This window comes from Cygnus atratus, chromosome 5 (genome assembly GCF_013377495.2).
Source record: "Cygnus atratus isolate AKBS03 ecotype Queensland, Australia chromosome 5, CAtr_DNAZoo_HiC_assembly, whole genome shotgun sequence".
Lineage (NCBI taxonomy): Eukaryota > Metazoa > Chordata > Aves > Anseriformes > Anatidae > Cygnus > Cygnus atratus.
In genome coordinates, this window is record NC_066366.1 from 19,225,706 (window position 1) to 19,242,377 (window position 16,672).

Genomic DNA, 16,672 nt, shown 5'->3' on the forward strand with positions numbered 1-16,672 from the left:
TCCAGTACTGCCAGCACAGACACAGCTCTTCTGTGAGATACCTGCAGCCACTTGAAGTCCAAGGAAGGAAAACTGCCAGTAACGAGGGACTTCTCATTTTCATTACTCCTTCTTTCCAATAAAGCCTACCTGCTGGAACGGGAGAACGTCTTCACACGCCATTTTGAACACTTGGACTTCTGTACAGAGCATATGGCACTAGTGTTCATTAACGATGGAAAGGAGATGTGCATAGAAATGAGGAACGAAAAGTTTATTAAGATCAAACTTCTTTGCATCCTTTCTTTTTGTTGTTGTCTCCTCTCTGTAGGCCAATCTTCTACAACAGCATTTTGCAAATTCTGTGCTTCACTGAATTTCTCTGTTGGCTAGAGCATTATCTGAAAGGTCAGTATAGGTACTCACTTCTTGGCGGGGCAAGTTGCTACCAATTTAGCTAGTCTTCTCTAGCACAGGATCTCCAAGGAAAGCAAGAGCCACTGGAAACACGGGTGTAGTTCTGTGCATTGCAGTTTTTGAGTCTTGGCGATTTGGGAGTTACAAGTCAAAGAAAGTAGGAATGCTGGCATAAACTAGGAGGGATTAAGGAGATGACATTTTTCTTTCTACGGCACTCTCACAGCCCTTAGGATATATCCTACCCCTTTTCACCAGGAAAAAAATAAAAAGAGAAGGCAAGCAGAGCATTGGAAAAAGAATATAGTTCATTTTGCTGACTGTCATAAAGAATCTCTGGATATTTGGAAGACTGAATGTGGAAAACAAATGTTCTTCCCTGGGTATTTCACAGTGAAATACAGATATTTCATTAGGAAATAAAAATATTCTGCTTTGCGATCATCTGAGGCGATCTTTAGTCTCAAGGGTTTCAGCAACTCAACAAAAGAAAATCGAAGTCCATAGAAATGAATGAAGTCAGGCAAGTATTGTGTATCAGCTGACAAAAGTTATTCCAGAGCTTACAAACCAATGCAGTGACGCAAGGGCGGCAGCTCCGCAGCTGGCAGCCCTCCAGGAAACAGCCTCTGAATGGCAATTCCCATCAGAGCGGCAGCGCTGCTGTCTAATAATGTTTTGTCCACGTTCCAGCACCTTAATACCCCAGGGTAGGCGCAAATGCACCGTGAGTAATTTCTGCAGGACTCTTCATGGAGAAAAGAGCAATTCTAGGACTCTCAGATCCTCGCTCCACGTTAATAGCTGCTGGGCTGCTGTACCAACGGACGGATTCGGCACCAACACTGACAAGGCACCTCGGCCTCTGACACTCATGAAAGAGCTCTGTGTTCCCTTCAACACTCCAAAAGGGGAGGAGAAATTTGCTCTATTTTCACAGTAATATGACAGCTTGTAAAAATTTTACAGCGGGAGTGCAGCACCTAATCCAATAAAGCTTGCCAGGAACATTTAAAATCAAAGTCTCTGAGATTTTGCTTCCTATAGATTCCCCAGACTTACAAGGAAGGGTCTTTTCCTCGGAAACGCAGCACCAAGCCCATGGGAGTTGCACAGGGCTGAGGACGATTTTGCTGCCCCGCTGTGGGAAAGATAGCTGGAAGTGCTGGGGAATAGGCTGAAGAGGTGCACAAAATGGACTGGAGTTAATGAATAGGAACAGGAGGAAGAAAACAGAAGTATGCTTTGTGAAAAGGGAAATCAAAGCATGTTCTCAAAACGGAATAAAAAGCAGGAATGATCTATAATAGACATTTAATTCATTTAATGTAACGACTGTACTTTATACACGGAAATAACTCTGCAATTTCTATTTTGAGGTCAAACCATGGGAAAAAAAATTTCTCGTCCTACTTTGTATTGTCTGTCAATAACCAACTACCTAGAGAAGGGTGGAGGAAGCAGAATAAAACAGCAAAACTTCAGCAAGCATGTAAGCAAAGAAAAATCCTGTCTTCTGGCAGAGATGCTTCTCCTTTAATTTCACAGAAAGTAAAAGATGACAGATAATGGACACCAACTTGAAAAACAAAACAACACCCTCAACAACCTGTAATCATTCAAAGATTTTTCATCATTAAAAACAGATTATTTCTTCTTTTATGAAAGATAGGTCAGCTTAAACCAGTACTTTTAAAAATAATCTCTTTTGAGTTACTTTCTCCAGTGCAAGAAGGTGAAAAGCTGCATCTATTATAACTACACGCTGTGCAAACCTCATTTGGACATGATCATCATCAATCACTCCTGCTGTGCAGGTAGCATGCGAAAGGGAAACAAAACAGAAATCGTGCTGCAGTATTTGACACCACCCACTCCCCTGCTTGTACGCCTCGGTTCACCAACAAGCAAGTTCACATATGGTTATTCTCTCTTTTTGGAACCTGTCTTTTCTCTCCCTCCAGGCATTTGAGAATAGCTTTGGTGATTCCAAGGGAAAGCCAAAAACCTCTCCTTCTCTCTTAAAAGATTACGGCTCCCTTACTGAAAAGGGAGCCAAAGATAAACTATTGTGTGTGATCTTCCCATTGTAAGTAGCACACTTACTTGCAGCACTACCTGCCTGCACCGCGTGCATATGCTTCAGTGGAAGATGAGTATTGTAAAAGGAATCAGAATGCAGTGCCATGTGTAGTCCTGAGAAGAGCAATTCATGCCAGCATCCGATTGCATTTCTCCAACGTATACTTGAACTAGCTGACTGTGCTGTAATTTTGAGCAGGGACAGGCGGTAGAGGCACAAGGTTTAAAAGGGCAAGAAAACTAATGCTTTTTGCCTTTTTCGGAAGGCTCTGGAGTAAGCTAGGACATATAGATGATATTTAGAAACCCAGAAGCAACCAGCATCCAATCTGAAAGACAGACGGCAGTCTGATCAACACTCCTCTTACCAGCCTACCTAGGGTGTAAAGCGAGCATCCTCCTTGTATCGCATGGCTCGGGGTAGCAGCGTGCCAGTTCAGGGGGCTGGCAGTAGTTTATCACACCCTCGCTCCTTGCTATGACTCAGGCCAGCAAAAGTTGCCTGCACTTTGTGTTTTCTGATGCACCAGCACTGCAGCATGCTTGGTTTTAAACAGCTGTACAGCAGCGCACACTAGAGAACAGCTTTTTACATCTCACTCTCAGCCCTCTGCTTACCTCTGACAACTCGTGAGAGCACCGGGCATCAGTAACCAGGACACGAGAACATACATTTGCAAACAGACACCCCCCTCCCGAAGGGCCAGGACAAGAGCAGTGTCACTTCCCGACACCCCTACTTCCCTCAGCATGTAAATAAAGCACTCGGGACGTTCAAAGGCACCTCCTGAGGACCTCTCAGCAGATCCTCAAACCTCAATGGGTGACTTTGGACTACAGTTCACTTACTCCCCTCTTCGAGGGATTGCACTACCCCCTTTTTTACACAAATGGCATTTGTAGCCTGCACCCCTTGCTGAGCTCCTTCTGCAGCCTATGCTCAGTTTCACAGCAGTGAAACACCTGACCACCCTGCTGTCAATAGCCACCTCGTTTATCAGAACAATGATGTACTGAGGCACACCCACACGTCCCATCCCATCGTGGTGTCCCGCTGACACACACGTGCCTTGTAGTGATTTGGTAAGCCCCTACCCCAGAGCTAAAGCCCCAAGAGAAGCGAGACAGACTCTGGGTGTCCCTCCAGCCCTCTGAGCCAGGTCTCCAGGAGGGAATGGCAACATCAGCACCCATCACCAACTGGGACAGAGGACGATCAGCTGGAGGTTCCCAATACAGGCACTGATGCTGAGACACACCGAGCGTGCCATCCTTGATACGGCAGTGGATGTGAGCACGTGCTCAACTTTAAAATCACGAGCAGTCTCAGTGACTTCTCTGAGACCATGCATGACTTTTGAGGCAAGCAAATGCAAAAATGAGAGATCAAAGCAACAAAATGAGTGTATGGCCCTCACTGTAACAAAGCAATTAAGGCATTTGTGCAATCGACCTCTATAAATGCACTGTCTTGCCTTGTAGCATGGTTTTGAAACAAAGATGAAGAGCAAGAAATGAGAGGGTGAAGAAAACACCCTTGGCAAGTTGTCCACACAAATTAACAAGGCCAAAGAAAGGGCAGCCTAGGCACCATCTTGCTCAGCTTCCAAGCTTAAACTTGAGTTTAAAAGCAGCAACAAGTTCTCTTTCCACCTTAGTAAGCAGACATAAACGCAACCGTCCCACCGTTTTGAACGCGTACTCACCCAGAAGAGAAGGTTGAAGACAAACATTAGGTACTTGATACACTGCAGGCAGTTGTGAGCCATGCTGCACCTCTTCAGTTCTAGGAGAAAAATAAATGAGAGATCCAGGTAAAAGACAACGTACTTGTTTCCCTTGGGGGACGTGTACTTAGCCTTGGTGGCCTTAGGGCCCGGGTTGGTATGGAATCCAAAAAAAGAGTTGCTGGCTGCCCCAAACTGGCCGCCATACATGCTGCTGTAGCGACGGAAGGCGCCATTTGGGAAACTGTAATCCTTGCTGTCCAGGGAAGGGCTCCTGTGGTATGTCGACTCATCAGTGCTGGACCTGCGCATGGTGGCTTCGGCTGGTCCCGGCGCGACTGCTGCTCTGACAACCGGCGGCGGCGCGGGTGGAAGGTTTGCGCTTTCCTTTCCTCCTCCTTGCTACGAATCCCCTATTGCTTTGCACCAGCTGTTCTTTTGTCTGCCATCCTGTCAAGGAGTTAGGCGGGCTGTACCGCAGCAAAGTTGGGCGAACTGGAGCCGGCGCAGCCACGAGTTGGGGAGAGAGACTTGTGCGCGAGTAACCATTCCCTCCGGTGTCGCGGCTGTCCCCCCGGACCCCCTCCCGCTACCGGAGAAGAACCCCAAGACAGAGAAATACTGTACCCAAAGCCCCGATTTTTAAAAAAAAGCAAGTGGGGTCTCGCCGGGATGGCGGGCGCCAGGCGAAAGCCCGGCTCCTCATGCCGCGCAGCACACCAGCGGGGGGGGCCGCCGCCCGGCGCCTCGGGCGAGGGCAGGCACTGAGCGGGGACCCCCGGCCGGCTCCCCCCGCCTCCCCTCAGTTCCCCCCCCGGCTCCCCCCGGCCCCTCGGAGCCGAGAGAGCCGCAGCCGAGCGCCGCCCCTCGCCTCACGGCCCGGCCCCCGCCCCGCCTCCGCCCGCTGCCCCCGCCCCGAGCCCCGCAGGGAGGCTCCGGGCCCGGGCTGGCCGAGCCCCCAGACCCCGGGCCGAGCCCCAAGTACTCGAGCCGAGCCCCCCGGCCCTGGTCCGAGCCCCCCGGCCCCGGGCCGAGCCCCCCTGGGGGCTGCGCCCTGCCTGCCCCCGGAGCTCGGCGACCCCCGCCGGGCCCTGAGGGGGCCGAAAGCAGGAGTCTGGGCACGGCCCGAGGCAGGTGCAGGCAGCGGGTTAATTAAGAAATGAAGAGAAATGAAAGGAGCTGGGGCTGCACACAGTCTGGGTACTTCACCCCTGCACGCCGCCCTCCAGTTGCGTTAATTTATGAACCGGGTCTAATTATTTCCCTTCGTTTCCTTCACTGACTCCAATAAACTGGGAGGTTTGTAGGGGAAGAACGAAGCACAAGACACAAGGCTCGGCCCTCCTGTCCCGTCTGCCCCAGAAACTTCACCTGGCAACTTTTCTGCCCCTCGCTTCCCTGCCTCTCCCAGCAGAGATGCTCCACGGCCGCCATGGAGCAACTTCTGCCTCTCCCCCTCCTGCCCCTGTGAGGTCCCGGCCCTGGCCCCAGCAAGGAGTCCGCCTGGCCCCAGGAGTTGGGGCTCGTCCCCGAGCTTCCAGTGTGCTATTTGTTGTTCTGGCAGCAAACAGCTCTGCCTCCAGGCTCCCCCTCCGTCTGTAAATGCATACGCACAAAGCCCCCTGCTAAATGGTATAAAAGAAAACTCGGTCTGGCCTACAGAAATTGTGTTCAAACTGTGGCAGAGCCGGTCACTGCTATGTAACACAGGTGCCAATGGTACCGCAAGCACAGCACGGAGGCCAATTCAGCACATTCACACCGAACTAGGCATCTGGAGGCACAACAGCAGCTCGCTGGGGCTGCTGTCTGGACTAGCAAAGAAGTGGAAGCCACCCCCTTGCACCTCATGGCAAGAACTCAGCAGTCCCCAGGAGAACTCGGTCCTTGCTATGGGTGGAATCGTTTGTAAAGCCAAGGCCTGCGGTAAGGCAATGAGTTTCTAAATGCTGCTTCTAAATATCAAACAATAAACATCAACACAATGCAGGTCTCTTTCAGACCAACACAGAAAAACATGAGGAAGGTGTGCAAAAGTGACCTCTCCAGTCATCGGCGTTCTTCTTTCTGACTCTAATACCAACAGCTGATTAGAAACAGAGTCATTTGGGACCCTGCCATCAGACACCTCTGGGGTTACTCTTCTTTTAAACCCTGCATGGGCACGGGGAAGAGCACAGAAAAGAAAAGGGCTGATGCGCTCGGCTTTTGCCCATCCCTACAGGAGAGAGGACGGAAGGGACAGGGACACGCTGGGACCCGTATCAGCCTTTAAAGCCCTTACAGGAGGGATGCTGCGGTCTCCTGATGCTACAGGCCAGCAGCGATAAAGCAACATTTACAAGAACCAAGAAAAACAAAGCTCAGAGGAATCATGTCGCTGAGCCATTACGTCCCCAAAGGTGACTGGAGGGGTAGGTGGACAGAGCTTACACGTAACCTTTTGGTAACGACTGAGCCTAAAATCACAGCCCAGGCCTCGTGACTTCTGTTCACCTCTGCTTTCTGTCCCCTTTTCCTCTCCCCAGTTGCATCTGTACCTTCCCGTCCTGGGGCCAGTCCGTATCGATTCCTCGACACAAGAAAGCAAGCGCTGGGCCGGCTTGCCAGCAGAGGCCCAGTGTGCTGTGATTCTGGTGGCACGCTGCCACCCATGTGGTAACACCTCTGCTCTGAGCGGAGGGCTGGTGCCTCCCCGGAGGCTCCAGGTGAAACCCCAGCACTGGGAGAGCAGAGGCAGCACCCCGACAGTGTCAGACAAGCTCCGGGCAATACATAGGAACTGTAAAGGAGAAATCTACTTGAGCTTTCCTCTTTTGGTCTCGCAGCTGAAACCACTGTTGCTTTCCTTGCTCCTTTGTCCTGCTGCTCGCCTTTGGCTTCTCTTTTGGTGCACCATGTTTTTTCCAAACCCAGCTGCTTCTTTCCCTGTTACACCTCACCTCCAAAGCTTCCCTTCCACCTTCCCCATGTTGCATAATGCCTCTGGACCCAAAACTAACAGGTATTTTCACACCACTTTGCATCAGGCTTTTGCTTTAGCAATTCAACATCACTTTCTGTTTCTTCTCCATGATCTCACTTTCACGATTACACATGCAACACCATCCATCCCCTTCAGGTCACACGATATGCAGCCACTAAGTCACCTCCTCATTAATTTAGTCTTCATTAGTCCTTTAATGGTTGCACTGGCTTTCCCTCTACCAATGCTTCTCGTCACTGCCTTCAAAACTCTTTGCACCTGCTCCATCCTCCCGATGAAACAGCCCACTTTGCATTAGCCTCAGAAGCCTGTCCATGAGCATCTCAAAAACTCTACGAAGTGATCCATGAAATAAACACAAATAAATACATAAAATAAATCCTGCTAGAAATGATTACTAAAACATCCTACATAGATACAGGGTAGGTATCTGGCAGTTCCTCCCATTCTGCCACAGAGGTGCAAAGGCATGTTTATGAGAGGTTATACTCCTTCCTAGCAGTTTCATTGAACAAAATAGCTAACTTCGTACTGTCTTGTACATACAGAGATCACCATGTAAAACCATTAATAGAAACCACTGCCCACCCCTTCTTCAGCAACACATCTAGTGAGCAAACCCTTCTCATTTTATGTTTTTTCCTTCTCTGGGTCTCTCCCCAGTGCACTCTTAACACCTCTGCAGCCACGGTTTGGTCACGTTTGATTCAGCAATAAAGACTTTGTAAAAAGCCATACCTCTTCCAAAGCTTAACAGAAACACTGCCTCTTCTGACTTGAGGGTGAATCCAAGGTCTGGGCCCGGCTGGCTGTTTCGGCTAGCAGAAAAACCCCTCGTGACGGGGTCTTTGAATTGTTTTCCTATATTCATTCTGCACAAATCGCAAAGACCAAAAGCACAAGGCGAAAGGCAAATGAGAACACGATTTTTGAGCTAGGTGACCCCCACTGCCGTGGCTCTGCAGCCTGTGCTCAGCAGGCTCTGCCCAGCCCTGGCTGGAGGTGACCAGGGGTCCTAGGGGCACCCTCCGAGCCAGCGCCGTGCGGTTGCCTCTCTGGAACAAGACTCCCCGTCTGCAGGCCGCAAAATGGAGAAATGTGGCGAGAGTGTCGCTGCACGTCAGCCCCCCTTCTGACAGCCCACCCAGCGCACAGCAGCAGCAGCTAAGGGGCTTCCTCCCTAAATCCTGCTCTACCCTAAAAATCCTTGAGGAGAGGCTGGGAGAGCGGGGCCTGCTCAGCCTGGGGAAGAGGCGGCTCAGGGGGGTCTCATCGGTGCCTGTCAGTACCTGAGGGGACGGAACCGGGCTCCTGTCAGTGGTGCCCAGTACCAGGACCAGAGGCAGCGGGCCCAAAGTGGGACACAGGAGGTTCCCTTGAAACCCCAAGCAGCACGGCTGTGCTGTGCAGGTGCTGGAGCCTGGCACAGGCTGCCCAGAGGCTGGGGGGGGCTCCTTGGAGAGCTCCAAAAGCCACCTGAACGTGGGCCTGGGCAGCCTGCTCTGGGTGGCCCTGCTGGAGCAGGGGAGGACCAGGTGGGCCCAGAGCTCCCTTCCCACCTCAGCCATCCCGTGGCTGTGTGAAGGAGAAAGCCAGATGTTCTAGAGATTTCCTTAGCTAAAACAAGCTAAAGATCTTTTGACATTCACAGCTGTACCTGCAACTCCTTTAAAGATTCATTGATGCCTCCAACAAAACTTTGAAAAATATTCTAGTCAGAAGCAATTTCACTTACAGAGCAGACTTCAGGGTTCTTTTTCATTTTCTCTTTTTTTTTTTTTTTCCTTTTCTTTATAAATAAGGAAATTTGCATGGAAAAAAAAAAAAGGATCTTCTCTTCAGTACTTAATAGCTCATCTCCTTCTGCTCACATGCCACCTGAAGTCATGATCTTTGGTTTATGGCATAATTAGTTGCTATGGAAATAACATAATCAGACACTGAGAGAAAATATTTTGGGTATGATTTACAATGCTCTTTATTTAAACCTGTGCAAAAGTTACTTTTGCAGAACCCTGACTGCTTTTTACATGCTCTCATCTGCATAACGGTTTTCATCACCTCTGCTGTGCATTCAGACGCACTGGTACTGCTGCATGCACTACGCACATTGAGAGCATTTCTTGGCCCGCACGTGAGCAGCTGCACGTTCATACAGCAAGGGCAGCGGACAGGCATGCAGAAAAGCTGGTATCAAGTCAAACCAAACAAAAAAAACTCTCTTTAAAATCTGACTTGGGATTGGGTCCCAAAACCCTGTGTACCACAGAGCCTCTTTGCCAGTTGTGCTTTCTGCACTTCTGTCATCCTATTCTTTGCTAATGATTTTCTTTCCCCCAACAGTAGAAGTTTTAAGTAAGGAGATTCCCTGTAACCCCAGCAAACTCTGCTTACTCCCAAGTCCTGGACAAAGAGCATCATTGCTTCAGACGAAAGACAAGCAGTGCCGGTCGCCGAACTCTTGAGAAGCAGAAGTTCTGCAGAAGTCTTCCTCTGCCAGTGTCTTCAGTAATAAAGGATGAAGGAACAGAAATAAAGAACATGCCTGACACCCTGTTCAAGATGAGTTGTGGCCCAAAGAAAACCTTTGTCAGGACCTATCTTTGCGGTGTCAGCAGGTCTTAGCAGCACAAATGCAATTTATGTGCTAGTTTTCCTAAAATCAGGTTACATTCTCTAACCTGAGAAATCAGCTGACGTTCAAAGAAATGCCACTTCAAACACACGTATGGTACTCAGGATCTTTCTGTCAAGTATAAAGCAATCAATCAGACACAGAAATCTTTAAACTACACACAGCTCATATAGCTTGTGAAAGTAGGTATTTTAAAGCAGAAGCAAACAAAACAAAACAATGACTTAGAAAAACTGAAAGATTCATTAATGCTCCCTACCGAGTGTCTGCTCTTCAACATCTTCATGGATTTTTCCCTGAAAACTAAAAATGGATTCTGTTCTTGTCTTGCACCCTTAAAAACAGGGCTAGGGCTCCGCGAGCATTAAGATAAGTTGCTGTAAATTTCAGCTGCCTTTCCAGAGCAAGGAAGGCCTAGCAACATTCATTGACCTCCCAGAGCTCCAAGTGCTCAGCACTTTTGAGAATCAGGTCACGGAGAGCCCATTTCTGCGAGGTACTCGACCACCGACTTAAGTACATAAATATCTCAATGCAACAAAAGTAGCAAGCACACACTTAAATATTTTTATGAGCGGGACTGCACACAAGCATGAGGAATGCAGTGTTTCAAAGGCTGCAGGTGGAGCAGGACTCTGCATACAGCTGCTGTCACAGCAGCCATCACACCGTGAGCACACAGCTCTGAGGCTGATGTTCTCAAACCTAATGGTGCAGCTGGCTGGGAGATGCCTTCAGCCACACCAAGCAAAGTTGGTTCAGACGGTCTGAAACAGGGTAGGGAGCTCTCCTACCAGCAGCTCAGTCAACAGATGCGAGCGAGCACGCTGAGACTCAAAGGCAGGCTGGGGAAGTCATCTCTGCTGCTGGCATTGCTGGGTCTTGCTGGCATCTTTCTCTTCACAGCCAGAAGACCTCAGTTTGCTCCTAGCTCCCTTAGGCTCCTTCCAAAATCCTACCTTAATGATAAATAAACTTCTGTTTCCAAAAAGGACCAAAAATAAAATCCCTGAGGAAGCAACAGATTTCCTTTTCATCTTGAAGAAAAACACTAACTTCTTGGAATAAGCAAAAGGACGTTATTTTTTATGACACAGAAGTTCTGTCACACCAACTCAGGAGGCATTTCTTACAGTGCAAGCTGTGCTGGAGAGAGTTTAAAATTAAAACTGAAATATTAAAGAGCCTCCAGCAAATTAAAAGAGTATTTGAAAGAAAAGAATAAACAAGAACGCTAGGTGATGATTAAATGTTAATGTTAAAATGGAACGGACCGGTGCAAAGAAAATGCAACCAGCCATATTTATGTATTATGTTATCAGCTATTATCCCTTTTCCTTGATGTTGTAAAGAATCACAGGGCTTTTATCATCCCACCTACTAACAGTAAACAGCAGTGGATCTCTTATCGGTGACATCTCTGTACCCATTCAAGCAAAAAGAGAAGAGCTTCTGCTGTCAAAAAAAAAAAAGAAAGAATTATGGGCAGGAGCACAAGCTTTGGTTTTCTCCTTTGCCATTCTCAGCTTTCACAGCACTCCTGACATCAGACATAACTTCGGAGATACCTTCAAATATATTTTCCAAACAGATAACACGTACAGGTGAACAATTTAAAACAAAAGCTGAGGATTTAGTCCTAAATGATAGATTAGTGAGCATAATGGTGGTAATACGTTGACTAAAAATGCTCTTTTGGAAGAGAAAGTATCATCTGCACTGGAATGCATATATCTGTATTTGTGTGTTCACATCACCTTTAGTTTCAGGCAGCAGAGGTGTGATACCTTTTTTGCAAAACCTACCTAAATTCAGTTACTGAAGGTAATACAGAGGCCCTAATCCAGCAAATTCGAGTTGTCTAAAATAATGCTAAACTCATCCCTATTGATTAAGGCACTCGGTGGTACTTAACTTTAATCATGGTGCTTTGTTTGGACAGAACTAAGGACATCTCTTACAGCTTTAATGATATGGAGTGAAGGATATTAAATGGTTGAATTTAGGTGCTCTCACTGAAAAGGCACCTGCAAGGTATCTGTTTAGACTTCAAAGTCATCGCCCGTTCCGCACACTGGCTAAGATTCTGGATTTACTCAAAACCAAATTCATGCCTAAATTGCACCCAAGTTTTTGTGCTCAGCGTTTCCTACTGGTTTGCAGTAGACTTTCACCTATTCCTACCCTCTAGGAAAAGCTTGGCACAGGACCTCTGCAAAATTTAATCCTGCTAAACCTAAGCCCTAGCATACGTTAAACTGCTAAAATGCAAGGTCGACCTCTGCTGCGGTCTGACCTCTAAGCCGTTTGTTTACGGCATTACGCTTATGGGGATTTTTATGAAGGCAGATCTCTATTTTACAAAATGATTTCTGCATCAGATCGCTGAGAAGCCAGCTGAAAAGCAATTAGGAGCGTTCCCACGAAAACGGTATTTGTTCCCTGACGACTTTCAGAAAAGGCAGGGAACACAGAAAAGAAGACCCACACTTCTCAGTGTCTGCATTCTGCCCTCTGCCTTCAGACGGCATTTCTCACTTGATAGGGAAAAAGGACCTCCTTCGAAACTCTCTTATTTTACACTTATTTCCAGGTATCTGAATACCATATTAAGTTTCTCAATAGTTCTGGTATTATGAATGATGATGGTCTAAAACAGTGCATAATTATGAGCCTATTAAACTTTAATTAAGCTGTTTTATAGCCTTTTACAAGTGTCACCCAAACCTATACTGAAGGATAAACTGTATTTTAATCTCTATTTGTTACATTTACCCTGTGGAAAGAGATTCATTATAGTAAAAGCTAATTATTATTTCTCAGACTACTACCAAACATTACACAGATATTCCAAAGCCCAGACGGCACCTCTCCCGTTGCCCCCATCCCAAGAAGCAAGATGCTGAATGTTTTGGCCATGGCAGCAAGCAAAACCACCCAGGAGACAGCTGCACCTCCGCCTGCCTCAAACAGCGCACGGCACAGGGAGCCTGATCCTGATATTGCTGTTAGTTACATTTTCTTATGCAAGTTCCATTTTCTTAGGCAAGGCAGAAGGGTTGAATCCACTGCTGCGGGGCAGGGTTTCCTTCCCGAGCTGTGTAAGATGCTATGGGTATGACAGGACAGATGTAACAGGGCACTGAACCTCCAGGTCCGAGAGGGGAGAAGCGTGCCAGCTCCAGGGATCAGACAGCACCTTTCTTGTTTCACAAAACTACCACGGGAAGAGTTGCAACACAAACGTAGCCCTTTCAGACAGAAAACCCAACCCAAACCATCACCTTTTCTATAAGGAACCACTGCGACAACAGCTATTAGTCCTCGCCTGTCCCATGCTGCTACCTCTGACAGCAGACTCGAGGAGAAAGGGAACCAAGCCAGAGCTGGCTTCAGCGAGACAGAGGCACAAATGGGATTTTCCCGCACGGAGTAAGTTACAGATCCTGCAAACTCGTGTCTGGTGCAGCTGGAAGCTGACAGCTTCAGATGAGAGGAATTTATCATTATTATTTTAGTAGGAGAGCAGCTCACTGATTGCAGCTTGACAACTTGAGTTAATTACTTGATGAAGGGTCTGCTGCACACTGCCTGGCTCCACATCTGTGGACGACAGCACAATCAGCAGAATGAAATCCATACTTAAAAGGTCTTTGGTCTTTTTAACCCTAAGCTACAAATCACAACATCCACATAACAAAACCTGCAGATCAGAGGAATTACACAAGAGGTTCCCCTTTCCCCAGCCCTCAGGACACTCTGGTCTCCACTGCTCACTGAAGCTCATAAACAGCCAGACCTGACTTCAAAAGCAGCCTCTTTTCCTCCTGGAGGCCCAGCGGTTCTCAATAATAAGATAACTGGTTTGAGCTCAACCTGGTGATGTTCCCTTACGGCTGCTTTCCCCAGCAGGGAAACACCAACTCACAGGTTCTCCTCTGCTCCTGCCAAGCACCAGGTGGGATTTAGCCACCTTGTCAAAGAGATTATGTCAAGAGTGCCTGGCCCTACCTGTGAGAGCAGTGCGCAGAGCCCATGTGCTATTTTACATCCGAGTTAGCAAAAAGTTAAGGCTCTTTACTAAGCAGCCAGATAAAATAATACGTACTGCCATAAGGTCCCAAGCTCCTGAGAAGTGCAAATGACAGGGCAGGCTTCTGGGAAGGGAGTGGGAACAAGAACAGGATGGCACTGGTAGAGCTGCAGCCTCGTACAAGCAGCAGTGACTGCAGAAATCAAGCAGGCACTCTGCCAGACTCCACCTGTAATTACACGGTGTCACTGTAAATCTCTCTGTGGCCCTGCTTCTTAGTGTAGAGGGGAAAAAAAGCCTGTTCTTTTTGCTCTGCCTTCTATATCCACATTCTGCACTTTTCAGGGCACAGCTTTCCTCCATCTCTCTTTTCACTTATCACCTAGGAAAATGAACTGCAGTTGTAGGTGCTCCCTTAAAACAAATTAAAGCTGAAAAGAGGAAACTCCAAGAGTCACCAAGGGGGCATGCCTGAAACATGATCGATCAGGAGGTGCTGGAGAGCAATCAAGAGAAAGGAGGCCACTTCCTTTAGATGAAGATGACAAAATTTGAAGACAAGCTCTCGTCATCAGAAGCGATGAGCAGAGCATAAAAGCAGTCATCTCACCTCAGACTCACCTCAGACTCCTGAATCCTGGAAGCGGCTGCGGAGGCAGGCAGACAACTGTGGACTGACACAGGAGCCAGTATTTAGTGAGAGACGTGCATGGCAAACAGAAAAGGCTGGGTTCAGAACCTACAAGGCTTTGCTAGTTTAATCCTGGTGTGTTTTCATCTCCATCCATCCCCGCACAGACCCTGGTACTGGCGTGCGTCTGTGCTCCTCCAGCGCAAATGTTTCAGTCCTGGCCCCCTGCTTTTCCACACTTCTCCAAGTACCATAAAAGTGCACGCAGGGTTTTAGGACTATTTCCTCCTGGTTTAAGAGCAGCTCAAATGAATCACCTTCCGCAGCTTTGCCATGATTTTTAAGCTTATTTTTGACTGTTCTGAGCTCTGACAGCAGAGAGACTCCAGCGAGAGCCACACTGAATTCTGCCTTCACTAGGATGTTACTGAAAGTCCTGGGATGAACCAGGACAGCACAGGTGCTGCGCGCAGTTTAAAAGCAAAACACTCTGCTGCAGTAATGTTTGATTATTTAGGGGACCTCAAAGATGATTTTTTATTACACTCTAAACAAAAAAACACTTTCCATGTTGACAGTAACTCCCATAACACAGCTTTCAAAACAAAACAACCCCAAAATCCAATAGACTGCACCCAGGATGGCAATCCCTCAAAATTAGAAGCAGCTTGTTGGCATTTTTCCCAGGGGAAAAAAAAAAAAAAAAAAAAAGTGCACACAGACCTTTTATACTTTTCACAAGATCAGCGAACCTCTGGGGTTTATCCACTCAGCTAGAGGCCAGCACAGGCTGGGCAGTGCAGTGCACAAACACCACAGCATGAGGAGTTTGTTTCCCTGGATGACTACGCTCACACAACGAGATCAGCGAGCAGCATGGATGTCTCTAACTTGTGATCAGCCTTATCCCTCCCACCCAAGAGAGAGCCCTTAACTTGAGGGCTGCCTGTGTCATCTCCGTGCTTCCAGGACACAGTTATTAGGATATAATAAGCAAGCTCCTCAAACTAGGTTGATGAAACTCAAGGAATCAATCTCCTTGGTCGTTCCCCAGCCAGTTGTGAATGAATCCCTGTAATAGCAGCAACGTGAGCCAGTAATTTATTGTAGGACCAGGTTACAGAAGGTCCTAATCTCAAACTCTCCACTGAACCTACAATGATGATGGTTGCAGCTGCGTTTGAACCAGTAAGATCTGTGCATCGATTCGGCAGTAGCAGGGCAGAAAAGATGCTGTGCCACACGTACCCTTACGCACTCTTTCAAGAGGTATCTGAATGCTGTCCAAAAATTAATTACATGGCACGACGAGCTCTGACAGCTAGCTAACTAGACTGCTTGATGGCTGGGATTTTAAATAGGAATCCTTCAAGGGGGAAACTCTGGAACAGGCAGCGCTGTCATAACAGTCTGAGCTGTCACAGAAGCATACCACCGAGACAACGCGGCGGGCTCCAAGACCACAGCTGCAAGGGGAACTAAAGGTCCTGGGGGAAAAGGACCTGTTTAACTACATCTGCATCCCACAGCCATGCTCAGGACATCCCTCCTCCCGGAGGGCTGGGATGGAGGAGGATGTCAGTCATCTCCTGACTCCATTCGCCCCGGTGAGGCAGCAAGGGAAGCCAGTGCCAGCACCAGCTCTTGGAAATCCATGTTTCACTCTCAGCCCACACCTCCTTTCGGAAAGAAAACAACGGAGGCTTCCACTTCTGCAGTTATCCTCCTTCTAGGCAAAGGGAAGGGATGAAGAAGCACAGATTACAGGATAGAAAACACCCAGAGAGTGACTTGACAGCGAGTAAATCTGCATTTTGTAGTGATCATGGCAACAGCTTCTGGCATCGAAGGAGAAGAAACAAAATTCATTAGACAACAAATAAACTATGACCTTGTGTTTACAAGGCAGACTTTTAATGTAGCCAGTTACTTCAGATGTAACGATGACTAGAAGTCTCACGTTACCATTCGCACATCACCTCTGAGATGCCTGGGTTTTATCAGTGTAGGGTTCTTTATGAAAAAGGGTCGGGGAACGCATTAAATAGGGAAGATTGGTTTCAGTGGAAGCTGGGTGCCGGCTTCCCTGCTATCCACGTGAAAATCACCCCTCTCTTCACAAGTCTAGACAAACACGTTTCAGCACAAAACTGTTGTTTCAAGTGTTCGCTTTGCAATTTGC

At 47.8% G+C, this 16,672-nt stretch overlaps 1 protein-coding gene across 13 annotated transcripts in view; it reads right to left on the minus strand.

Moving 5' to 3' along the window:
• Nucleotides 1–16,672, minus strand: part of TSPAN4 (tetraspanin 4) — a 433,966-nt gene that overhangs the window by 210,062 nt on the left and 207,232 nt on the right. For 8 of the 13 annotated variants that reach the window (XR_004779536.2, XM_035552201.2, XM_050711231.1 and 5 more), the window contains one exon: nt 4,185–4,264. The exons of 4 other annotated variants lie outside the window; for them this stretch is intronic. Coding sequence is in view for 8 of the 9 variants with exons in the window: in XM_035552201.2 (XP_035408094.1) it covers nt 4,185–4,264 (80 nt within the window). In the remaining variant the exon portion in view is untranslated. Of the gene's footprint in view, nt 1–4,184; nt 4,533–16,672 lie in introns of those variants that run through there. One more of the 13 variants, XM_050711230.1, reaches the window with a different exon arrangement.